Source organism: Parambassis ranga, chromosome 21 (genome assembly GCF_900634625.1).
Source record: "Parambassis ranga chromosome 21, fParRan2.1, whole genome shotgun sequence".
Taxonomy (NCBI): Eukaryota; Metazoa; Chordata; class Actinopteri; family Ambassidae; genus Parambassis; species Parambassis ranga.
This window is the reverse complement of record NC_041041.1, coordinates 4,561,202-4,587,628: the sequence shown is the minus strand read 5'-3', so window position 1 is coordinate 4,587,628 and position 26,427 is coordinate 4,561,202. Positions and strand designations below refer to the sequence as shown.

At 42.1% G+C, this 26,427-nt stretch overlaps 1 protein-coding gene across 2 annotated transcripts; it reads right to left on the bottom strand.

Annotated features, from left to right (window-relative positions):
• Window positions 1-29: 29 nt before the first annotated feature.
• cacnb4a (calcium channel, voltage-dependent, beta 4a subunit) lies at window positions 30-25,382 on the bottom strand. 2 transcript variants are annotated; one of them, XM_028394565.1, is made up of 14 exons: window positions 25,144-25,382; window positions 23,934-24,017; window positions 8,612-8,731; window positions 8,057-8,179; window positions 7,406-7,533; window positions 6,762-6,841; window positions 6,545-6,564; window positions 5,785-5,865; window positions 3,931-3,989; window positions 3,736-3,845; window positions 3,460-3,611; window positions 2,985-3,080; window positions 2,686-2,862; window positions 30-1,937 (listed from the first exon to the last, which is right to left on the bottom strand). In XM_028394565.1, the coding sequence occupies exons 1-14, from the start codon at window positions 25,204-25,206 to the stop codon at window positions 1,671-1,673; spliced, it is 1,560 nt and encodes a 519-aa protein (XP_028250366.1). In that variant the 5' UTR covers window positions 25,207-25,382; the 3' UTR covers window positions 30-1,670. The 2 variants fall into 2 exon arrangements, with proteins under 2 accessions (XP_028250366.1, XP_028250367.1); XM_028394566.1 differs by lacking the exons at window positions 23,934-24,017; window positions 25,144-25,382 and adding an exon at window positions 18,189-18,247.
• Window positions 25,383-26,427: the final 1,045 nt, after the last annotated feature.

Sequence of the window (26,427 nt, the reverse complement as noted above, 5' to 3'; positions counted from 1 at the left end):
CTATCCATACAACAGCATAAGGGCAGTTTATTTCATTACAGTTGTAAAATGACAGTGCACACAAACTTCTAATCAATGCATCATTCTCTCACAGGCAGTATTCAAATCTTTTAAATTGTTGCTTATGCTCCACATCTTTGAAACAACAACAATAAAAGCTACTGTATATGGCAGATAATAAAAACAGAATTCTCCATGTCGCTCTTCCTTTCCCCAGATTACTAAACAATACGATATCAGGCCCGTGAACTAAAAAAAAAAAGTGAGACTTCAAATATCTAATTATGAAATTACAAGACTCAAGGATATGTTATTAAACCTAAATTAATGATATATTAATCCTGTATTAGCTGGCAGCATACATAGAAATTCTGCTCTACATTTCCATGACAGTAGCATGTTAGAGACACAGTCTTTCCCCATGTGCTTGGAGACAGTTTCTCACTCTCCAGGAGCCTTTAATGAATAAACACATTGAGAATATAATGAGAAAGCTGAATATGTGGAAGATGGATGTGCTCAGTTGCTACGTGATGGAAAAACCTTTATTAGTATAAGAAAGTTATTATTTACCAGACAGTGGAAGGTGTATGCAAGGCTCTGAAAGGAATGGAATGTTATTTAATGTAATTACATAAACTAAATTTTACTGTATTTACATGTGGAAGCCCTCATATAAAAGTCACTCACTAATAGATCAATTCTATCAATTCCAAATAAATCCTACTAAATACATGACAAACAGCTGATAAAGGCATGGCATGTAAAAAAAGAAAAAAGAAAAGAAAAGAAAAGGCATGTGACTCCTGTGCTTCCTGGTTTTAAAAGCTTTAAATCAGAATCAAATTCCCATCAGATGGGTGAGAACATAAGCGCTACACTTCTAGGTCTGGGTGACCTCTCGTTCCTGAGGTTTGGAGCTTTGAAATATATATTTATATCTGCATGATTTGTGTGTGTGTGTTTCTGCAATATGATTCATAACAAAAAAAAAATGGCATTTAGAGAGAACAAAAAGGGGCAACAGCAAAGCTACCGCACCCTGAACAGAACAGCACAACACCACCCATGTCACTTCAAAAAACTAATGAGTAAAACTCTGGATTTGGGAACAAGCTTTCACAGGATTTTGTTACACTCACATTGAGGACACGTGGCACACAAACTTGAGGAGCGTTACAGATCTACCAGCTCCTGGACGCGTGCAAACAAGTTCTGTGCTGATCATCACCGCTGAATGCTGTCTGGCACTGGCTCGAGTCAGGCAGTGACCTGTAATTACAGTCCTACCTGCATGCTACAGTAACAGCTAAGTTAGCAGGAAGTGTCCAGAAGGAGCCGACATCCCATACTTTTAACCTCACAAGCCATACATGGGACAGATTTAAGTCAGGTCCAGCTTTTTGCCTTCCCTATTTAAACATGACACTACTGCTCCTGTGCTACTTTCATATCCAGTCCCTTGTTCACATCAAAGCAAGAGCAGGATCTGTTGTTTGTTTTTTTAGCTTCAAATGCCTATTTGGCAGAAGCCAAGGCCAAAGGGGATTATGAGGTACTACACAGACATAAGAGGTTGTTACTGTCCACATGAGTGTAGTTTCATTTTACAGCGAAGCTGCTTCAGCTCATGTGTTCATGGTGGTTGTTTTTAGAGAGGGATATCTCTCCTAAAGCCGGTGCCTAGAGTCCTGGCTATAGCTTCCCGGGGATGCTCGGTTACGGTGAGGCTTGTAAGAGTCCTCGTACGGGTCCTGGTAGTCTTCCTCCACCAGAGGAGAGTGGTCCCGGCTGTGCTGTGAGCCCGAGGACAGGCGGTTGCGATTCTTTCTCGCCCGTTCATTGTGGTAGTTTTCGTCAGCGGGCATCAGGCTGCGACGCTCGACAGGTGAATGGTCTGTTGTTGTGTGGTTGCTGTTCCGGTTTCTCTGGGCCTGCTTGAGAGATTCGACACAAAGCATGTCAGTATGAACTTTATGAATCACTTAAACTGGCAGGAATCTGGCAGATGTTTACAGAGGTGTTGTTTCTTGCACAGAGAGTACCAGAAACACAGTAGCTGAGTACAGCAGACGAAAAGCACAACAAGCTGACTTTGCTTCAAAACCGGCTAACGTCCAGCAGCACCATAAGCTCTTAACTGGCAGTGGGACCCTGGCAAACCCATCTACAGCCTGGTCAGAACTGTTTTTTGTTTTTTTTACTTAAAGCCAGCAAGCCGGGAAAAAAGCTGATGTAAAAACAAAGCCAAGTGACTCATCTATGTGTGAAAACACAAGAACAAGGGGGGCAGGAAAACAGCACCAGGTGCTCTGGACTCCTGAGTCAAAACTTGGCTCTTAACAGAAAGCAGTTTGTTTCCTGGAGAGTGAGAGATGACTGCAAGGAAGGACTCTCTGCAGGCAACTGGGACTCTTTGGATAAAGCAGACAAGATGCTACACCAACTGCACACAATCCCAGCCACAGCCCCTGATGTAGACCAGCAGATGCGCAAGTTCTAAACGGGTGCTTTGGTGGAAAAGGTCTATGTGATACTTGAAGCCTTCTACATATCTGCTAAAAACCTTGAGAATGATTTCTGCCTTGGAGGAGGTTTGATAAATGTGAAGCTACAGTATAGGCAGATTAATACTCTGCCTGATTGAATGCAAGACAACTTTTTTCTTCAACTCGACAGGTTCACCTGAATGGCAGCAGGATACGGGGAGAGAGCTGTGGAGCCCAGATTACGTCCCAGCAGGGGGTTGAGTGGCGTGCTAAGTGAAGTGTGTGTAGCACGCCAGTACGCCTCCAGGTACTCTGCCAGGTGTTCACACGCATCTTCCAGCTGGTTCTCATCCAAAATAATATCAAACATCTCCTGAGGTGAGAAAGGAAAAAGAGAGGAGAGTGTAGCTTCCGCTGCTGCTGCTGCTCATGGATCTCCTTTCAAAGTTTCACTATTGATGGCAGCAGAATAAAAATCAAATCAAATGTACTCACAGAAGGACACTGTGCTAGTTTCTCTGCTGCGACAAGCTGCACATTCAAGTGTTTGCTTTGAGATTTCCCTCTTGATTTGATCAGACGCTGGAGGACCTGTGGAAGAAGACACATGCAGGGTGGAAACTCATGAGGAAACGTCCCCAAATATGGAAGAAACACCAACTACAAACTACTCTGCAGACAGCACAGCCTATTAGCTTGACAGGCCTCCTTATCACCATCTGCAGTTGTTGAAATACAAGTTAGATACATTTCCAGAGAGTCAAACACACTCAGGCAATAACTCCAAACTCTAGATAAACACACTTTCCCTTAGAGCCTGAATGGATTTCCTCATATCCCACTTTATAATTCAAACAGTAGAGTGCAAACTAATCATGACATGTTCCTTCACATATTAATGGTTTTATAAACAGGATAAGCCCCACAGTGTTACTGAAAGTTGGTCTGTTAGTCCAGCCTTCCATCTTACCTTAGGTGAGGACACCTTAACATGGACAATAATGGGTGCTAATGAGGTCTTGATGAGCTGTGCTGGATGGTTAATGGTATCTGCATCCAAGACCACCAGCTGTAGTGACCTGGCCAGCTCAAAGATTCTCTCGATTTCACTCTGGACCTCCGCTACACGAAAAACAAAAACAACCATAATCAAGAAAGAAGCTACAACAAAAAAAGAAAAGGAAAACATCCTACAACACCTACAAGACATGCACATCATTGAGTGAGACAGTTCCTGTAGTTTTACCAAGGCTGGAGCGGGTGTTGGATCTCTCAATGATGGCCCTCTTACTGGGGTTGTTTAGTACTGACCTCTTGGCCAACGATATGTCAGCTGTTACCCTTGTGATGGATATCCTGAAACAACACAAATCATCCACGTCACACACATGACTTATAGCAGATGATGATGATGATGCTCTCTATGACAGGCGCTGCTCACCTGCCATCAAACCTGTGCTTTAGGAAGTCAAACAGAGCTTTCTGCATCATATCCGTCACCTGCAGCCATCAGTCATGGAGAAGGAGGAGAAGGGGGTTAAAGATAATGCCCGTAGAGAGGGTTATGACACAAATATCTTTACACATCCACTGAATACACTCATTTAGTCATTCTGAAGCTGCCCATTCAGCCTGCTGCTGAGCCAGGTCTGTGCATCACACACACTTGACTGAGTGATTACTATGTGCACTGTGTGAGTGTGTGTGTGTGTTTCCCCCCACATTAAATAAAGTGATAAAGAGCTACGATGAGAAATGTCGGAAAGACCAATGAGCAGGTGATGAATTGGGCCAATCACACAGAGGATGAATATGAGGCCTTGAACTGAAACAGAGAGATGAAGAAAGTACCTCTGGTGAGAAAGACATGCTGTTGGAATAGAGTCACTTGCAATATATTAAATCTCTATATTATTGATTTACAGGATTCATTTTTATGGGTGATGATTTGTCAGTTTTTACCTGCTGTTTGTCTCGATCTACATTGCTGCACAGGGCAGTGAAGCTAATAAAAAATTACTAAAATTACTAAAAGTATTATACAAACCATACTTAACAAGCTAAATACTATGCTAACAATGCTAACAATTCAGTTTTTAAATATTGCCTGCAATGCATGCATTCTCTGTGGCATGTGTGTGTAGCAATTGCGCTAATGCTAACAGGCTAATCTGCAGCAAGCATGCAACGAGGCTAGTAGATAATAGGGTGAATAATGATAATGTAACTGTATGAATACAAGCTGTTCCTAATACATAACTTTTGTAAAGGACTCATCCAAAAACAGTTTATGAATTGAGTGCATGGATACATAACACAAAGCCGACAAAGCTCTGTGTTTGGCTGCTCCAGCTGTCACTCTGAATAAAAATTCTTTGAATAGGTTTGATGGTGACAGAGGGTTGACAGGGGCTTCATGTCCTTTGAGAAGAAACATGGAGCAGCTGTCAGATCGCTATTAACAAGCACCACTAGATCTCTATTTGCAATTTTTAAAGCACTTGTTTATCTTTATTTCTGATGGGTATATATATATATATATATATATATATATATATATATATATATATATATATATATAAAAGAACCTGGATGCTTCTTCCAGCACTGTGTTTTGCATGTGACTCTTACTCCTCACCGTATTATTAAAAAAGTGACTGGCAGAAAGAATACCACTGCTGAAACAAAATCTTTGTAGACTACTGCATGAGCGCTATTAATAGAACTGATTCGTCTCAAAATTGTGACAGGGGTAATATCTCAAAGATCTTTGAAAAGGCCATTCTCTCATCTCATTCCAAAACCTTTACTGCAGTACACATTATTCTGTGTTTCTAATTTCAAACCATGCTCCACTTTTCTTTTTTCTTTTTTCTTTTTTATTCCAGACTAATGCAGTTTACCCAGAAGGTTGTTACCACGGCAACACCAGAATGGGAGGCGAGGACTGTGATTCCATGACAACTGACTTCAGTGCTGCCGCCTCCTCCCACCACCTCCTTGTGGCCTTCCTTATTGTTTGCACTGTGGTTTCCAACTGATAAATCAATGAGCAGCTTGTTGACTTTAATATCTCTGAGAACTTTCACTTCAATAAAAAAATTTAGATTCACGGAGCTACGAACCGAGGACACTATACTACACAATATAAGGCTGGCTAAGATGTATTTCATTGAATTTTTGTGTCCTCTAAATGTGAAATATAAACTAAACAAAGGTTATATGAGAGGATCTCAGCTGTGGCTGTAAGGAAAAGACTGAGTCACATGTCCTGAGGAGCAGAAGTGCGTCCTACCTCATAACCTTTCAGGGACGGTCCCACCAGGACAACCGGCCGCATGGAGGGAACCACGTCATACGGCGGGACGTGCTCAGCCTGGAGGTGTGGGAACACACAGCTACAGTCAAGCTTTGATAATATTAGCAAGTGGCTGCTACAGTGTCATAATCAATAATGTGAGCGATGTTTATACCACTATGTGTCCATTTAAATAATCTTAATATTCCACCTAAAACTGTGAATTAGAGCATTTTCAATAGACTGAATAGATATATTACAAAAAGTTGATACATAAATCTGCTGTACCTTTAAAAGAACCTGTCATCCATAATCTGAGAAAAAGTTCACAGCTGAATAGAATTTGAGTCTAATTAATTCAATTTAACTAAGTGAGCGAAGATGTGCTGGATTAGTTTAAGAGCAGTATGAACATGGACAGATACAATTAGAGCAGACAGTTCTGAGTTATATAAAACTCCTGCATGTCTGCACAGATTCTGAGATTTACAGAGAATATGAACGATTAACAGTGTATAATACAAAAAAATATAGTTTATGCTCTGAAGTCTAGGAGACAGTGGAAGCTGCTAAGAATACATAGGCTGCTGATTAAATTCAATTTAAAATATAAGACTTGACACTGTTTTCCCACATTAGCAGGTTTACCTGCTAGTCAAGTCAGTCATTTGGCCTCATTTATTGCCTGCAGTGCTCCATACATGTACTTTATTGTCATCATATTATGGTGTTTAACATGATAATTAGCCATACTTACCACTTTCTGCTTCTGCTTTCCTGAAAAGGTAAGAAAGGTTTAGGTGAGTGAGTGAGTTAATGTGCTGAAATGGGACTGTACACTACATATAAAGGCACAAACACAAAGAGAGTGCACACACACACACACACACACACACACAGAGGCAGCTTCCCGTGTGATTCCTCCAACAATGTTTCCTCTCAGACACAAACAGAGGTGTGACTCTGGGACCAACCTGCAGAGTTTGGGTTTGGCTTGAACGTGCCTGAAACCATTTCTCCCAGACTGGAGGAGGAATTCCCACTGGATTTAGTGCTGCATTGATGAGAACAGAGAGGAGGAAGAGAGAAGTGTTAATGTGAAATCCAACAAGATATCATCTGTCACAAACTCCAGTGCCCCCCTGAGAAACAAACCGTCCATACAGTCTGAGACAGAATACAAACAGTGTGATGATGAATCACGTTACAGTTATATAAATCTTTGGAAAACATTAATATTTCACTGTTTTATTAAGGCTGAGGCCAGAGACCTTTTTCATAATGGCAACCAAATACAATCAGCCATTAAAAACCCATCGCCCCATCTGATGGAAAATTCTGCAGTGGCCGTGATCCAGACACACCTCTGAGAGGTTGGACCACACAAGCACAACCTGGCTCTCATCCACCTGACTTCCTGCTTATCTGCAGGCTCAACTGCCAGCCGGTACTCATCCGTGGAGAGGCTCTCTCCTCAACACACTCCCAAACGCTCCAACTGTCTTTATCCCTCTTGATCCACATGTCTTTTCTGCAATATCTGCTGCTGATTCCTGCACCGCCTGCACTCTGCGCTCAGCCTTCCTCCTCCTCCTCCTCCTCTTCCTCCTCTGCTCACCCATGGAAGCGGCCTCTCTTCTGTTCCTGCTGGAGTCGGATGTTTTCCAGCTTCAGAGGGCTCGGGATGAAGCCGATGTCGCAGCCTTCTTTCACCAGGCGGCCGATCCACCAGTCGTTGTTGTACTTCTGTAAAAGGCAGACGTGAAGGTTTCAATAAACAACAATCACATCCACCTAACAACACAGATTTTGACACACACAAACCAAAGTTCAAGGATGTCTGCTTGATAAAATCAAGACTGTCTGCTGCTGGATTCCAATTAGGGCTAATACAGAGAGACAAATATGAGTATGATTTAAAGCATGAAGCTATTTCTGGATTCATTTTTGTGCTACTTCACTACAGTTTACATGCCCTGAAATGTGGCATTTGCACCATGTACACATGATATTTAATATTTACAGACACATGTTGGTGCATGCTTTATCAGACATGTTAGCTCACATGCTATCAATGCTAATACGCCATCTGCTGTTACCAAATACAGTCAAGGGGAGTTACGATTAAGCTAAGCAGGGAGCAGTTAGACTAACTTCAAACTTATAAATTTGGATAAAAGATGTAATAAATTAAGTTTAAGGAACACTGAATTTCTGATTGCCTATTTAAAGCGTAACTAAAAATGATTCTGTGTTCACAGGTTCATACCTCTTTGATGTGGAGGAAGTCCTTGGCATCAAAGGAGACCGCAGTGCCAGCCACAGGAACATCCTCATCCAACGCACCACAGTAACTGACGTTGGTCCTCACAGCAAATGCCACCGCTTTAGTCTAAAGGCAGAGAAAAAGGGTGTAAATAGTAACAAGGTCTTACATCACAGTGGCCATGAACATGGGGCTGAACAACTGAAAAGGGTCAGATATACAGTAGCCACCATCACACACGCAGCAGGCCCGGCCTGCAGTGATGGACCGGGTGGTGGGGGTGCTGAAGATGTCAGACCTCCTGGCATCTGTGATGATCACACCACATTCACAGCATAAAGGGGAGGGTAGCAGATGTCACCCCGGGCCTTTAATATACAAAGATGGATCCTCATTCTGTAGCTTTTGATCTTTCTTTATTATGTATTAGGTGAAACTGTGCTGGTCCCTGGTGTTGAAGGCTATATTACTGCTTGCTGTCTATTTTCTGTTACTGAGTCATTGTTGGTGAGCCCAGACGTGAGCTGTAATGAAGTGAGGAGTTTGTGGAAAGCTGACCTTTGCTCTCTCGAGCTGAACAGTGGCCTGCTGCTCCCTCTCCTGCCGACCGCCCTCCTTCTCCTCCTCCAGGGACACATCCGAGTCAGACGGTCGGCTTGTGTAGGAATCAGCTGAGCCCTGGAGAACAAGGGGGGGAGACACAGAAGATGGAAACGATCTGTTACCAGGAGGGATACGACCATCAACCCGACTGACCATAAACAACCACCAGGGTGACACAGATTAAACCTGACATCCAGGAGACACAGTAATAAACAGATGTATTGTGCTGATGTCCTAATAATTAAAACTGAACACATTCACATGTAAAAGAGTGCAAATAGATGCAGGAGCTGACAAGAGGCTGATTCTTAAAACCGATAAATGAACGTGTGGGAGTTTACGCAAATCCCAAATGTGTGTGTGTGTTAGCTGTATCCATACAGGATCAAAGGCTGACAGATTAAAGAATGATGGAGAGTGTTCAGGAGGACGGTGCTTTAATTTTTATGGGTAAAATCAGAAAGATATTTGTCTGTATCTGACAGCAGTGAAAGATTAGATGAATGCTAACAGCTAATGATGTAAACAAAGCAGCCATGTGATCGTTGTGTGCACACTGACCCCGTTAATCTCTATACGTGCATGAGCAGCTTGGTTATCCATGTGCAAGTGGAAGCGATCGAGTCATCTTTGTGTGTCCACACAACAGGGACAACGTTGATTTGATTTTATTTCATGGTGTCCAAGGCAAAATGTGAGCTAACGAGTGAGAGCTGTGCATCAATATTCTCTGCAAACATCATCATTTTTATTACTTATACACCTCATACCTTTATATATATATATATATATATATATATATATATATATATATATATATATATATATATATATATATATATATATATATATATATATATATATATATATATATATACACACAACTGTGACCATGATGCGTCTTCATAGTGTGTTTTGCACCAGTCTCCACAACAGTAACAGTGCTCCTCAGCAGATATCCCCCAAGCACAGACAAGCGGCTTTGTTTCAAATATATTCCCTTGTTTGGTGATTTCATGAGGAGGGTGCTGTTTATCAGGTCATTTCAAAACCTCATGTGTCACCGAAACCTAAATATGCCAAATCCCCATCAGAACCTGCATTTATTATATGTATGTACAGTATTTTTTACATTTGTTTGTTAGTGTGTGTGTGTGTATGTGTGTGTGTGTGGGAGTGTGAGAGGAAGACTTCTTCTGGGATATGGAAGGTGGTGTGATTCCCTCCCTGTGTTCCTCTGGCTGTGTATCAGCCTCATACCATCACTATCAATGGAGTCATCACCTTCCTAACTCACCCGCTCCCCCGATCCTCATCCTTATTAGCTACAAGTCAGAGGCTGCTTAGAGGCAGTAAAAACGCCCACCCACTCACTCAAGGCATGGAGAGAGAGAGAGAGAGAGAGAGAGAGAGAGAGAGGCCTTAGACACTACAAGGCTTAGTCCAACTGAGGAAGATGTGCAAACATAAACAGAAACAACAGTGGATGCACTGCTGGGGACTGTATTTCCCCACAGCAGACAGTCATTACTGCACCAATGTGCTCATCAAGCTCCAGCATCACATGCAGCGAGCTGCTGTCCATCCCGCAGCGAGGGGAGGGCAGAGCTCCTGACGAAGACATCAGCAGCGATGATCACAGCACATACAAAGCAGGCACAAGAGAAGCTACAGCCGAGACCACAATGCTTTAAAGATTCCCATGTACTGACCACAGACTGTGTGAGTTTCTATTCCCTTTATCCAGCACTTCTTATGTCTTTGAATTGGAGGGCTATAAAACCAACACTGCACCAATAATGTTATGCTATTGAACTCATTTTCCAAAACAAAATAAAAGGATTATTTAATTCAATGTACAAATGGAAATAAACTAATGTATTAATATGCAACAGGCTGGTCATTGTAAAAAAATTAAATTTGGGTGACAATGCTGAACTCTATTGCAGAGCTAGCGCTAACACAAACTATCACTTAAAATAGACTTAAGCAGTGATCCAGAACCACAGCCACACCCTTATCTATGTTCATATGACAATAAAAACACAGAAACGTTCAACAATTTGGATAATTCTTAAATATTCTGCCAAAAAAAATCAATGGATGATCAATTTTCTTGCTTTTAATTGCTGATAGAACTTCTTGTAGAACTATCACTTATAGAGTGTCAACACTGGGTACCAAAGGGAAACCTCTTTCATTGAAGACATTGCAGGTTACGTGTGGAATACCTCCATACAGCTGACACCAAACACCCCATCTAACTATTTAGTAATTTATTATTTGGGCTGATATTTAATAATATTGTTATTCAGTGTATCTGTATTTTAAACTATAGGCTACTGCTATGAAAAACAACAATGTACAATATCATACCAAAACCATTACTTATTACTACTTTATGCAATCAAAATAGTTAGAATGGTGACTGACATGTGAATTATGAGGTATTTGGTCAGAACAGCTGTGCCCATTCTACCAACCAGCCTCAGTGTCTGTTACCTGTTTCCTGTTTCCTGTATGTCTGAAGATAATCCACCTCAAACTGCCCGTGTCTGTCTGTCTGTTCTCCTTTCTACTTTTCTGGCACCATCCTCCATCAACTGCGTACGTTCTCCAAGCACAGCAGCTGGCTGAATACATTAGCTTAATCATATTGGCTCCTGAGCGTGAAACACACTTTACACACCTGAGTGTGGCCCCGGCTAATGGACGTGTTCTACAAACCCATCAATCATCACTGATCTTCAGTCATATAACATCACTACTTTTCAAACAGTGCTGACTTACAGTTTGTGCTACACACTGAGAGGCTTGGCACAGAGGACTTCACCTTTGGCTAACCGGTGCTGTAGCTGTCTGTAGCTGCCATGTGGGAGAGCTGGCACCATTAAGACTCACCGTGCTTTATCACCATAAAATAATGGTGCAGTATGGTGAACAAAATGCTAACATAACAAATCCTGCATGTACCAAGAGAGACCCACAAAATGGAAGAACAGACCATCTGCTCTTTTCTATTGTTTCTTTATATAAACAAGTCCTTTTGGTTTGCTGCTCCTGTTTTTGCCAGTATCAGTGACACATGTGTGTCAGTAGCATTTAAAGCTACAGACACAAAAAATGGCTAAAACTACAGGGTGTATAAGCATGACATCATGAGCAACCTGTGTGGCATAAGAGGGACTTTGATACTAAGAAATATTTAGGCCTTTAAAGGTAGGGTAGGAGATTTCATTCTGATGCACTTTTTGTTAAATTAGTGTAACTTCTCTTTACGACCCGATAGCAACCAATTAGTTCGGCAGTTTCGCATTAAAACGAAGAATATGAATCATCTGTGGAAGCTATAAAACGCTAAAAACATCAGCCAATGCCCTGGGTGGACCCTGCACTGAGTATTGGCTGGTTGTCACTCTCTTCCTGCTCTGCACGCACCAGAGAGGTACGTGCATGATGGCCGAAGTCACAGATGTGTATCAGGTGGTGATCGACACCCTGCATCCAATCATAATGGAGAACTCCTCTGCTTTATTCAACTCTACCCTGTGTCTATAAAACTTTGTGTGATTGGCTAAATGTTCCGTTCAGACACAAGCTAACCTGGCTAGACATGCTGCACACGTGCATATAAACAACAATGCAGCACACAGTGTTTGAACGTGTATGGACTGACTGACAGGAAGTCACATCACCGCAGCCTTTCCCACTCCTCCACTCTCTTGTTGCAGGCCAGTTAGCTGCTATTCTCCATCTCTGTGATGGATTGAGATGTTGCCGCCATGTAACACAAAATCTGTACTTCACAGCTGAATAATCACTGCATGGCGCTGGACGGCAGGAAGCAACTAGCCACACTGCACGGAGTCTCTGGGGCCCACAAGCTAATTACTACTCATCACTGTTTTGTAGTACGGGTAGAGAGAGAGAGAGAGAGAGAGAGAGAGAGAGAGAGAGAGAGGATGTATGGATGCGGGCTCCTACAAGCTGCAGCTCTGGAGCCCATCTATTCACACTGTCATCAGGGTTAAATAAGAGGAAGGGCTGAATGATGAGCACAAGTGTAGCCGCTGCTGCTACAGCAACAGCCACTGATAACCTTTATGATTCATGTCAGCATGGTGTCCAAACACTTTCTGTCACTTCTGAGACGAACACTGTAAAAACACAACAGTTTATTGCAACAATTGGTGCATAAACATTGTGTAACACATAAAAATGACCACGCTATTGAACCATGTGCCATGATTTAGCCACAGCGACGACATGCTGATGAGTGCCTTTCTAAATTTTAATAACTTCTTTTTTCAAGCAGTCCAGTGCTCATTGGATGACACACATAACAACAAGGTTCAGAATAAAAACAAATAAATATATCAGCAATAATCTATTGGTTATTGAGTAAATATCTTATTACTTAAGCTAATAGCCAGGCATACAATCAGAATCAACCATATTCATCTCTAAAAAGGATGCATTATGTTGAAACATAATAAACTAAAAAAAATAATAATAAAGCCATGTTGACAGTGGAGCAGGTGATGCAGCGTCTTCTCTCAGTTATAGTACCAAGCAGCTCAGAAGTCTGCATATATCATATTACCATGTGTGGTAGAAATAGCCCACATGTCTATGTAAACATTCTCACACAATAAGCTAGGGTTCCAATTCTTTATATTTATTAGAAACCTTTATATATATATATTCTGTTTGACACCATGAAATATAATCAGCAGCTGTGGTAAGACAGTTAAAACACGTCTTTATGACTAAATGAAGAATAAATACAAATAGCGTAAACACATGTATCCACACATTATTGTGTGATCATTACAAATGGAGCAGGCACGGTCAATTGGCCACAACATATTTCTACAGCTGCCCAGATCTTAGGAAAAAAGACTGGGATTAGGACTAAAACAGAATTGTCAAAGTCTCAGCCTGAAGGGCACAGATACAATACATCTTCCTCATAGAATGAGGAAGAGGATGAGGAGAGCAAGATATGCTGAAGTGACAGAATTCACAGCTGAAAGTAGCAGCAGTCGCTCTGTAAACCTACACACTGGTATTTAAAAGAGGGAGATTGTAGACTCTATAAAGTATGGACATGGCCTGTGATGTCACCCATAGGTTTCTGAAGAGCTCCAGGTGTAGAGTGCATGCTCCTCTTTCTCTCTGTCCATTCGGCTGATGCCACAGCATGTCACTACTCGGCTGGAGAAGCGTGAAAATCGTGGAAGCGTTCCGTCTCTGACTACACACAAATCAAAGCGACAATCGGGTCACATTTATGAAGCTCGTACCAATCAGGCAAACAGCAGTAGCTGTGGAGTTGATGCTCATGATAAAAAAAAAGAGAACTTGAGGCATCTATTTGTGGTGTTGGCCGATTACTGTGAAACATCTCATCATCATGTCAGGTGGATTATGCCTTTTATTTTGCTGGACAGCCAGCTGATGGATGCTCAGAGTCCTGCAGCCTCAGCCACATGGGAGGAAAAAACTGGTCTTCAGCACAAATACTGCTACTGCTACTTTACTTAGCAGATGACAGCACGGTCTGACACCCCCTCATGGATCATCCATCCAGAGAGGACAGGAGGACGGACAGATACGGAGCCTAATTCATCTACAAAACGAGGGTTAGGGTCAAAAGATTATATTCATTTTTTTACACTACATGGACAAATGTGTGTTTACACACCATTGCATTTTTTAAGAGTGTCATCTTAAGTATGATGAAGCTGCAGTGCACGTTGACACACACATGCACACAGTGTGTTAAAGCTCCTGGGAGCTGGAAACATGCTTGCAAAGGCGTGTTTGACACCAGAAAGCAGGCATGATGTATTTGCTTTAGAATTCTGCCCCGTTCATCAGTTTCTTCTTCTACCTCAGGCCTTCCTTCTCATCCAATTACCATCCTTGGCCACTTTCAGGTGTTTTGCATGTTTGCACTCTCCAGCCACCAGCCTCCAGCTTACTGCTACACCTAGAGAAGACATGTTCTATTGAAGCATTGCTTGTAGCATTGCTACACTGCATCAGTGAAACATCAGTGCTGTTGTATCAATAATTTAATAAAAATAAATGCCAAAGTGTGTAACCGAGGATTTGTTCTGCAGTAAGTCTTGGAAATCAACCTGCCGGGGCCAGACACTGAGGATTAATGCTGCTGTCCTGGGCTTCCAGGCGTCTCTGCTAATGATCCATTCAGAGCCAGGGGGACTCCTCTCCTTGATACAAATAACTGTTATTTACTGCCTCATTACAAATGAAATCTATAACTGGAGGACTGGAGAAAATAAAAGCACCGACACCACTGGCCACTATACAGCACCTGCTTTCTATTTACCAATCCACAGCAGAGAATCACCTCACTGGAAACAGACGATGGCACATCAGATGTTTGTTGATTTATTTGTGGCATGATATTTTAAAATAAGATTATTTTAGTTATTTTTTTAGTGTCAGACACCTCAGAGAGTGTCACCCTGTTATAGAGACATAAATCATAAAAAAGGTAACTTTATTTGGCAAAAGAAATAAGTATTAGAATTAGGGCTGTGTATCGGCAAGAATCTGGCGATACGATACATATCACGATACAATACGATATGCGATATATCCCGATACTGTAACAAAGACGATATATATTGCGATTTTATATATATATATATATATAATATATATATATATATATATTATATATAATATATATATATATATATTATATATAATATATATATATATATTATATATATATACACCTTGAATGTGAGATACAGTTGCATTGTGCAATGTTCTTAATTAATTTCAACATCTTACTCAGCATAAAAACAACTTGAATGTGAGATACAGTTGCATTGTGCAATGTTCTTAAAACTCTTAAAACTCTAAGAACTCTTTATATATATATAGAACACTATATATATATATATATATAGTGTTCTATATATATATAAAGAGTTCTTAAAACTCTTTATATATATATAGAACACTATATATATATATAGAGCCCGCACTAATTTATGCAAAATTGTTTGCTTTTTACAGAGTCCTGTGACAGGTAGAATAAGGCATAGATTGATGGAGCCATGATGTATTCACAGACCATTTAGAATGACACAAAGTCCTATTATTTTGGCCATGATAAACATTGTAAATCTGGTATTTACCTGAGCACCAGTTAAAACACAAAAGTATGCAGCTTAACAATGGGATAAACAACATTTTTAACAACAAAGTTTAGCAGAAATGATCTCAGCGGAAACCTCAAAAACTGGAGGAAAAAACCATGAAGAGGTGTCCAAATTTGGCTGATCTGTGCTTTTGCCACTTTAAGCCACCGAAAGTATGATTGCATGAATGACAAAGATGATGTCATTCAGAGTACAGGGCACTCGAAAGCATTCCCAAAATTACTATCATGTGCACAGACACAAGCAGCGCCTGTGCCAACCAGCCTCGCCTGTCTCCTGATCCAGCAACACACGCGCTCTGACAACAAGCTGTTTGTGGGTCATTATCTAAGAGTGTCAAGTGGCCGGTCTTGAGTCCATCGTGCTACACTCAAGCCTTATCTGTTCAGACGCCAGAGCCCGGGTCTGTTCTCCCATCTCCATCCTTCTTCCTCGCCTGACCTCCGTGCCTATCAGACCCAGGTCGGAAGACTAAAAGCATTCTCTGTTCACTGCAGCCAGCAGCCTGAAGGTCAGATGTTATTATTTTTTAAAACTCAGTGTTTTTAAGCTTTAACAGACTTCTGAAACACACTAGGTGTTCAACAAGCTCAAAGAGCTCTCCCTCCTTCTACTATCAGCCAGTGCAGCAGGTTTACTATGCTTTGTATTTTACATAATGAGTCATACATTAAACACTGTATGAGGAACTGTAGTAGGTGGTTTGCATCAATCCTGCCAGCAATGCAAATCCAGCAATTCCCAATACCCAATAACTATCAGAGCGAGCGAAAAGTTTTCTTGGACAATTGTCTAAAAACAAAGCAGGAAAAGTGCTGGAATACAATTGATTTGACATATGCAGGCCTTAAACTCACAGAGCGCACCGAACAATGTTTCCACTTTATTATTGAAACACATTCTCAGGAAGTCATCTGTAAACAGCACAGACACACAAAAAGGCCTGCAGGTCATTTTACTCTGCGTCCGTCCGTGTCCCCTGCCTGTTGCATCAGAAGTCTCCCTTCTAAATAAATAAAAATAACAAAACACAAGACACCCACAAGCTAATGACAAGCACTGAGAGCAAGCCGCCAGGACAGTAAGAGCCTCAGAGATGTCTTCTGTAGTGCTGCCAGTAGAGCTCTAAACGAGGAACAATGTGCGACATGGAGGCAGCTAGGGTGTACGCACAAGCGAGCGCTCATTTGGTGTCATGAAAGCAGAACAAAAACAGAGACGCATGCTGGCTGCGTGGACAGAATGGAGCCGAATGAATCCAGTCATAACACACGCTGTATGGGGATATTATAGAGAATCCACAGGTAAACAGTCTCCAGCCGTATCAGTTATTTAGACCCTTGTAATAATGGAACAACAGCAGCTGAAACAACAGGAAACAGATGGGGACATATAGAGAAAGAGATTTGAGGGAGATATTTTGGGCATCCAGAGTTCTGGGAGAGAAACTCTCCAGGCTTAGAAATCACTTAGCTACAAGTAGGAAACTTTATAGATGCCTCAGAAATGACTGAGGACAGATCTTAATGCATCAACTTTAGATTTCATACACAAGGCTAGACTCTATAAACAAATGTCTTTCCCAGTTTAATCTAGAGTGGACCTGAGCGGACCGCACCGAGCTTCACGTCCAGCACCGGGCCTCATCATCATCATCATCATCAGTGTTCACTTCTACACCTGTCTGTGATGCTGCTCAGACAGAACATTAGGGACAGGCTGTGCGAATAATATATTCCCATATAATCTCCAGTGTGTCTGGTGGAGTTACAGAAAGGTCTCGACAGATTCTGCCTCAGTGGGATTCCCTCCTCCCCTCCACCATCAGCAGGGCAGCAGCTCCTACATGTATTGCCTTTGTAAGCATTTTTTTCTGCCTTACAAAGACACATTTTTACCCTGTAGACGCCAGCTCTGCTGTCAATAATGATGTCTGCCTCACTGCATCATATGTGTGTGTGTGTGTGTGTGTGTGTAGCAGCACAGATGGAAATTCTTGACTTTTCAACACACCTTGATGATGTTGAGCAGGGAGTAGGAAGAGTAAGATGCCACATAAAATGCTCATAAACAACAGCATGCTGAAGATATACCACAGCTCAGATAGCAAGAGAAGCTGTCATCTGGCTGAGAAAACTCAACATACACTCAAATACTCACACAGACACACACACCCTTCCCCCAGCCTCTACCAACTCCCCCGAGAGGAGTGCACGCTCAGCCCCAATCCGCATTCTGTGAGGTGTTTATGAAGGGATCAACCAGCCACGACACAAAACACAGCGGTTTACAAGTGTCAGACGCTCCCTTCTCCACTCTCCACTCACCGCCTCCGAGTCTTCAAATCCATGCAGGTACAAGTTATCGTACATGGAGGAGTGAGGATTCAAAAAGCAGCTCCTCGGTGCAAAACTGGAAAATGATCAACCTGTTCCAGAGAGGATGGATGAGGAGGACAGGGGAGTGACTGAGCCCACCAGCAGTCTCTTTCTCCACATGAAGGTAGACCACAAAGAGCAACAGATACAAAAGAAAAAAAAAAAAAAAGGTGGAGCCGTGTGTTTTTCTGGTGCTGAACTGGGTGTTATTGCCCCTGAGTCGAGCGAGTGTTGGTTCCCATTATAAGGCAGCCTGGCTATCCCCAGAGGCAGAGCAGACCTGGCATTTCATCTGCCTTCCAAGCTCTCAGATCATACAAGCCAATCCCTTCCTCCAGCAATGGGTGATGACAGAGGTGGGACGCAGCCTGCTGATTGGCTGGTGGAGGTTCCAGTCAGCATGGCTGGCTGTGAATAAGGAAGAGAGAGAGAGAGAGAGAGAGAGAGAGAGAGGGGAGGCGGGGGCGTCTGCAGCCCTGAGAGCATCATTAACCAGCACGCTGTGTGTGTGTGTGTGTGGTAATCTCTTACACTAAACACCCATTTGCAAAGTCTGACATTTAATTTACACACAGCAAAGGTGAACAGCTGAGTGATGATACTATAAACAAGGGGCAGGCCTGATGCCATTGTTACAACAATGTCTCCACAGCTTCATGAACACAGAGGGGCCATAAAATCAATCCATGAAAATCGATCAGGAAGAGCAATAGAGTTTAAAATCTAAAATCTTATGGACAGCACCTGAACAACTGACATCCCCATCCACGTACCAGATAAGAGGGATTTTAATGACAATCAGTCAAGGAGATACTAGAAATGTAGATTAAACACAATGAATCAAGCTAAAGCTGGACTATTAGCTGGAGATGATAATTACTGGTCAAATATTGTTCCAATTAAACATGCACACAACTCTACAGTTACATTAACCTCTAATGTGCTGCTTGTAGGATCCAGTCTTGGTAAAATAGGGGGTCTCAGTTGTTGCTTTTAAAGGACAAAGTGGAGCAACAGCGCCCTCTCCTGGCAGCAGAGCATAACCCACCTACTGTACATCAAACACACCTCTGATTCCCCCCCCCTCAACAACATATTCTCTGGCTTCATGATCATATATCATATATATATTTGTTTTATATATATGTATTGATGCTTCTTTTCTTATTATATACATCAATATAGACATCGATCAATACTGCTATTGGAGCACTTTGATTAACTTCATAAGTCCAGCTGGTTTCAGGGTTAGGATTGATTGGAGAGAGTGCTGTTTTCTAGACCAGGCACATGTCTATTCACATAGGTCGAGTCAGAAGAGGTCAAATGTCAGGTCTAATGAGTGTGCTGTAGAAGATTATTGATTAGTATGTAAATTAATCAACAGAAAAGTCTTGATAATAAATAATTAATTTGATTTTTTAAGCAGAAAATTATTACATTTACCAGGCAGTCTTTAGGGTTTTTGGGAAAACCATGAGGTAAATCTTCAAATATAGACTGCAGTACACCACAAAGCATATTTACTTTTTGCCATTTTCTGCAGCTACAGAAACCCAGACATTTGTTTGTAATCTGTCAGGTGGTCTCCAGGGGCTACAGGATTAAGTCCGGAGGTGCTGACAGACCCGTAGTAGTGTGTGGTGCCAGCAGTGAGCTGTGACGACAGAGGCCGGAACCTCTTCAAGCAATTCACGAATTAAAGGCTTCTGAGTTGAGCCATGTGACCTACATAAGGGGGATTAGCAGCGTGAAGTCCCCTCCTTATCACTTCTCAGGCTGCCAGCTGAAAAATGAGGTTAAAGTGTCGTCTGTGTTTGCTGTATTGTGAGTCTGAAATTAAAATTAAATTTCAGGGATGCCAGAATGAGAAAGTATTCAATCTGCCAGCCTTGTGTTCATTTGAGATGTACACTTCAGACAGTATAGGGAATTAAACTTGGTGACCCAGGATGTGAATATGGACTCAGAGGCAGTGATGAGGTCTTTGGGTCGCCGCTGCATTTCATGTGGGACTGAAAGCCTCAGCTGACAGGCTGCACACATTCAGTGAATCAAATTCACTCATAATAAACGGGCAGCTCTAACAACACTCACTGCAGATTAATTAAATAATGAACTGCTGGATTTTTACTTTGATTGATTACATCCATGCTTGTAGTGTAGCTTCCTTTCAATATACGGCAGCTGAGAACAAATATTCTGATCCTGAACATATTTCTTTGTAAATTAAGTAAATATTTGTGTGTTCTTCACCTGTGAAGTTGATAAATTTAAATAAAAGTTTGATCTGTTTTTTTTTATTAAAATTTAGTTAAAATAAGTCACTGTGTAAGTTCCATTATCATTATATATGCAATGTTTTCATGTCTACTAAAGGTCACCATCCTCTGCGGTCAGTTTTTATGATCATTTATCAGTTTTTATTATCATTTATCAGTTTTTTACTGGTCAAAAGCACCATGAGGGGTTTTATGAGGGTTGTAGCATGTTATAAGATTTTTATCTCAGGATGATCATGCCCTAAAGAATTCAGAGTGTTAATAAATGTGATGCATCTTAAAGAAAAACCACTAATTCTTCTGTTTATCACTCAACAACACAACTAAAGCTAAACATTTATGTTAGTATTTGGTGTTTAAATATCACAGTTATTGTCAGAATGAGTATATTGTGTTGTAGTTGTTATGACTCTGGCTGTGTGCAGACAGCAGAATTGACCTATTCTCTCAGATAATTTACCAAAACACACAGAGAAGTAAATATTAGCTGTACGTCAACAGACACTGGCCACAGGAGCCAAGGCTCTCTGATCCATTTCAGTGGATTATTTCCGAGCAAACATCTGCCTGATCTTTTCACGGCCTCTTATCACGGGAGCTCAGAGGTTGTCCCGGAAACCGATGAGGCATCAAGTGCTCCGACCACGCAGAGAAACATCTGTCCCGTCTAAAAGCGGGCGCACGTAGACGTTCTCCGCACCATCTGGGAGAATCAGCTTTCCTAACAGCGCCGGTGATCCTTTCAGCCTCTCCGGCAGTGACTCACACTCTCTTCTGGAAGATATTGTCCTTTCATTGCCAAATCAGAGGAACGCAGAACACACTGACATTTTCAGACAATCAATTTCCTCTTTGAAACTTTCTTTCTGTTTTACTCAATTTTCCTTTCAGTGGGGAGACCAGTCAATAAACTTTAACCCCATCAGAACACCACCCACATCCTCTTTTAACCTTAATACTTACAAATCAATATATAGCAAATTAAAATCAATATATAGCAAATCCTCCCTAAAGCTCAATTTAAAGGCTGCAACCAATTATTATTTTTTGTCTTTTCTGTTGTTTTGAAGCAAGAATATTCAAAGCTTTTGTAAACACTTGGCTTCAACAATCTATTTTTACCATTTAAATAAACAAATTAATGTTAAAACTAAAAAAAAATTAAGCTCAAAGTCATAAAACGATCCTTTTTTATGTAAGTACAAAGAAAATGCGTCTTTTTCAAGCAAAAACATCAATAACTGAAGGAGGAGGTTCAGCTCTCTGCTAATCAACCTTCTGGGTTTGACCCCTGTTGTTGAAGGGCCGCTGTTACTATGGATACACGAGGGAATCAAAGAGAGAGAGAACTGCGCTGCTCCTCTTCTCACCTGATGACAGCCACACCGGTGATGACACAAACGGCAGCGGGGGTGTTACAGAAATCTGTAAGTGTGTAATAAGGAAAAGGAGTGGGCCAGAGCTTTGATTCCTCCGTGCTTCTGTCGAGTTTCCTTTTGCTTCTGCTGTGTGTGTGTGTGTGTGTGTTTGGTTGTTCTCTCTGAGCCACATGATCACTCCTTGCTGATTTCATGCAGCGAGGATTCAATAATTAATGGACAATGTCAACAGTTTGAACATAAAGCACAGTCCCTGGTGTGCTATTAATTCAGATACCAACTCTAAAGGACGGCGTCATGTATGAGAATCTGTCCCCGTCTGCTGCTGTAAGAATTACTTAAACATGTATGTACAAAATATTGATTTTAAGTGTGTCTAGACAGGCGAACTGACCTACATGCGATGAGCGATAAACCCGTCACAATCACACCTGGCTATGAGGTTTGACAGGCGTGTTTGGAGAGGCGCGTGGCACGTGTCAGCACATGTCGGAGGTCAGATGTGGAGACATAGACGAGGTCTGGGACAAAGGTAGTCGATGACAAACTGTCCTTGTGTTACTGGAATGGCCTCCGCAGCCTCAGTTCCCTTGGTAACTTGTTAGCGGGATGTCAAAGTCCATGGTAAGTCCCTTTCTGTATTATGAAATGCAGGAGGGACTTAATAAAGGAAACCAATTTGAATTTGTTTTACAGTGGCATGTTTGAAAGAGGCGGCGGCGGCGGCGGTGTCTGCGTTCAAACGGCCCTGCTTTAACGTGGCCCTCATGAATTATACATGCGTCATAGACGCCTGATCGTCAGCAGAGCAGGACAAATTCCCAGGCTGATAGAAAATCAAGGCCATCGATTCCCTGAACCACAGCGGAGGCCAGAAGCTCCCATCTCAGTAACACATCTTCTGATGTCACACTGCTTTTGTTCACTTTTCACTTGATGTTAGAGCTGAAAGTTCTGATGGATTAAGCTCAGACACCGGCACTGTCTCCACAAAACGAATGTGTGCAAGCATCTCTTCAAACTACAAGCTCCATTAGTCTGATGTATACAAACGTTTACAGAACAAATAACCTAATTCAGATTATTTATAGTGAATTAACTCATATATTCTGCTGTTTTCTGCAGCCAGGAAAGAAACAGTTCAGTACAGTGTACAGCTCTTCAGACTATAGATGTCTCTGCACTGAACTAACACATAAAGACTAAGGAAAGAGGTAACATGCAGATTTCAACATGGCAGCGCCCATAAGCGAGATATTTTGGCCTCATTTTAGGGCAGAGGCAGAACCACACCACCCATCTGTATATACTGTCACTATTGGCACAAGCATGGAAATTTCAGTCATGTACGTCGCGCTAGTTAGCCTTGGGCTAAGTGCTACAAGCCAGTAGAACTTCTTCTGGTAAAATGTGTTTAATCTGTGTGTTTAAAGTAGCTAGATGTGTCAGGGCCACTCAAACCTCGGACTTATGGGTGATAGTCCACCATGTTGCATAGACCTCCTCCATCCCTGAACCAACCTCCCAATTGCTCTGACTTGTGCAGCTGTATCGGTCTCATGATTGGGTGCCATTGGGCAGTACCTCCCTATGCTATGCAGCTATATCTCTGGAGCATGGTTTATTGGTTTATTATAGATCCCCATTTGTCACTGCCTCAGCAGCGACTATTCTTCCTGGGGACTACATGGTGAAAAAGACACCCCACAAAGCACCACAAGTCACTTTTGCCTCATCTGCCATTTTGATTAACACATTGCCACCACTTTACATCAGTCGTAATCGGAACTGACTTTTAGGATCACGTACATGAACACTAGTGTTTTATGGGTCTTTTTTTTTTATTTAAATCTGATATATATTCAAAACTGCAGATAAACCTCAAGCTTAAACAGAGGACTATCTTGTGAGCCCGTGAACTGCAGCCAGAGAAACGATGGCTCTCCTAGAATAAACTGTCTCTCTCTGGCTGAACTGTCTGTGGACACACTGACAGACAGAAGGAACCATGTCCTGTAAATGAAGCCTCCTACCTGTCTGAGGATGAAGCTGGTGGAGGTGGTGCTGCCGTCAGACCTCTTCAGTCGGCTGCGCCTGGAGTACGTCCCCCTGTTAGCCTGCACAATCCAAAACAAACATGCAGTCATCTGTTTTGCTTGATGTTTTTCGTGGTATGTTGGTTTCTCCTACACAAACTCAAGGGCACCTTGCTTTCAGGAGGCCCTATTAAAACCAGCGTCTCCTCGGCCCTTGGGGCCGGTGGGGCTCCGGCTCCATCCAGCTGTCTCTTGTCCTCGGCTGTGACCTGATTGGTCAATCTATTACTGCTCTTTCTTTTCTGACCTATTTTCATGCACAGCCAATATGTTGAAGTATAACACTTCACCTGAGATGCAGGAGGGAGCGCTGAAGGATGATAAATAGCTTCACCTATCAGCTCCTCTAACACTGTGTGCGTGGCGTCCTGCCCCGCTGTGGCACTGGAAAGAACATCTGGGGCCGAGAGGATGCTTCCAAAACTTCAATAATAATAATACTAATCTGCCCTCCAAGCATGTTCTGAGGTCTCACACAAGCTCTTCAGTTCCAGGAAACGTCTGAATCAAACTGCAACACAAATTACCCTCACAATAATTATAATAATGAGCTTTGTGACGGGCTGTAATTAGGTCAGCTTTCTCAGGTGAGCATTTTCCATTCTGATGAGTTCAGATTGCTCATTAAGTCTGATCAACAATCCATGATTGTAAAACAGTCTCAGTTAAAGGTTTAAATACATGGACGCTGATCTTATTGTGATTCAAATGACATGAAATATATATATTATATAATATATGTATATAAATACATATTTTATTTACTTTTTGGGTTAATATGTGGGTTAAATCTGCAGCCGTCAGGGACTGAAATGGAACATTTTGTTGGTGCAACTCATACATCATGACTGCAGCTCCATCAGAGGATGTTTAATAATTGAGCACCTAATTTTATCTCTTTTTGAATAAATCAGATTCTCAGCCCCACTGCAGGACCTGCCTCTGTTTGACTAATGACACCCCTGGGACTTGTTAGGAAGGATGAAAAATGCAGTTCACACAGAGCTGGGAGTGCAGGGATCCGAATTCACTTTTTAAATGAATTAAATATGTGTAGAGTTATATTTGGAACGGCCCTAAAATAACTGTAAAATAGAAGAGTTCAAAGAAAGAAAAAGTGAGTGCGTTGCTTTCGGGTTTTTCTTACCTGGAACACCGGCTTCTGCAGCCCTTCTCCAAGCCCGTGTCTGGTGTAGATGTGCCGGGACATCTCAGCCAGTTCGTCGGTCCAGGGCGGAGGCTGCCGCTCTGTGCCGCTCCACTGGAACTGCTGCTGCTGCCGCTGCTCCGGTGGCGGACAGTGAACTATCGCCGCCGGCTCCAGCTTTGCTCCGGTTCACACACACGAGAAAAAGAGAGGGGGTAAAAATCTGTCTCTGCACGGGTGCGTCCTGCTCTGCTGCTGCTGCTGCTGCTGCTGCCCGTGGATCAGATGCTGCTCACCCTCTCCCATCACACGGGATTCAGCAGGAGTGCTGCGTTCAAGGACTACACAGAACTCCGGAATCCTGGGTATTCAAACTGAGATGATGCACAAAGTGGAAAAACAAAACGTTTATACAGAAAAAAAACCCTAACAACTGTGAGGGTCAGCACAAACAGAGAGAAAATAAGCTGCAGATTAATCAAATAAAGCATGATTAAAAATGAATAAACAACATTTGTGATACTAGAATTTACAGGGAGCACCGAAGGCAGCATACACTCACATTTGCCTGCTGAGTTCAGGACTGTTAATTCCCTTCATGGTATATAAAACCTCTTACACACTGTCCCAACACTCTGTGTTGTGTTAGAGAGATGAAGCATGAATATTCATGATCTTGTCAACTGTGTGGCCCATAGAACATACAGTATGGAGCCCTACACAGTTTTACAGTGTGTGATTTAATAATACATTTTTAAAAAAAAATAAAAACATAAACTGCCAGGCAGTGTTTGTTGGTTTGTTTTTCATCAATATCTCACAAACAGCAGCCAGAACAAGCCTGATGGCGCAGAAACACAGCTGTGTGCGTCTCATTGGGGACACAGAGACTCTCTTGTGTCTCCTTGGAGATACTGAGACACAGGAGAGTCATTTCCGTCATCTCTGGCTGTGAGTCTGATGGTGTGAGACACTGAAGAAAGATGCAGCAGTCAACAAACTCCCTCCAAGCAGTTCAAGTCTTCAAGGTTTCTTCCTGTTGAAAGGGAGTTATTCCTTGCCACTGTCACCTGAAGTGCTTGTTCGGGGGACAGGCAAAAAAAAAGGGTTTCACAAACCAGAGATGATCCCAGTCAGTCACCTAAGAATCGGGTCTGATCTGTGTTTTTGTCCTGAAGTGACTGACCTGTAACAATTACTGTTTATAACCCACCAAACACCTCTGAACAGGAGTGTCCAGTAAGAAAAGTAAGGATCAGAAACACATGGACTATATCATCGGGC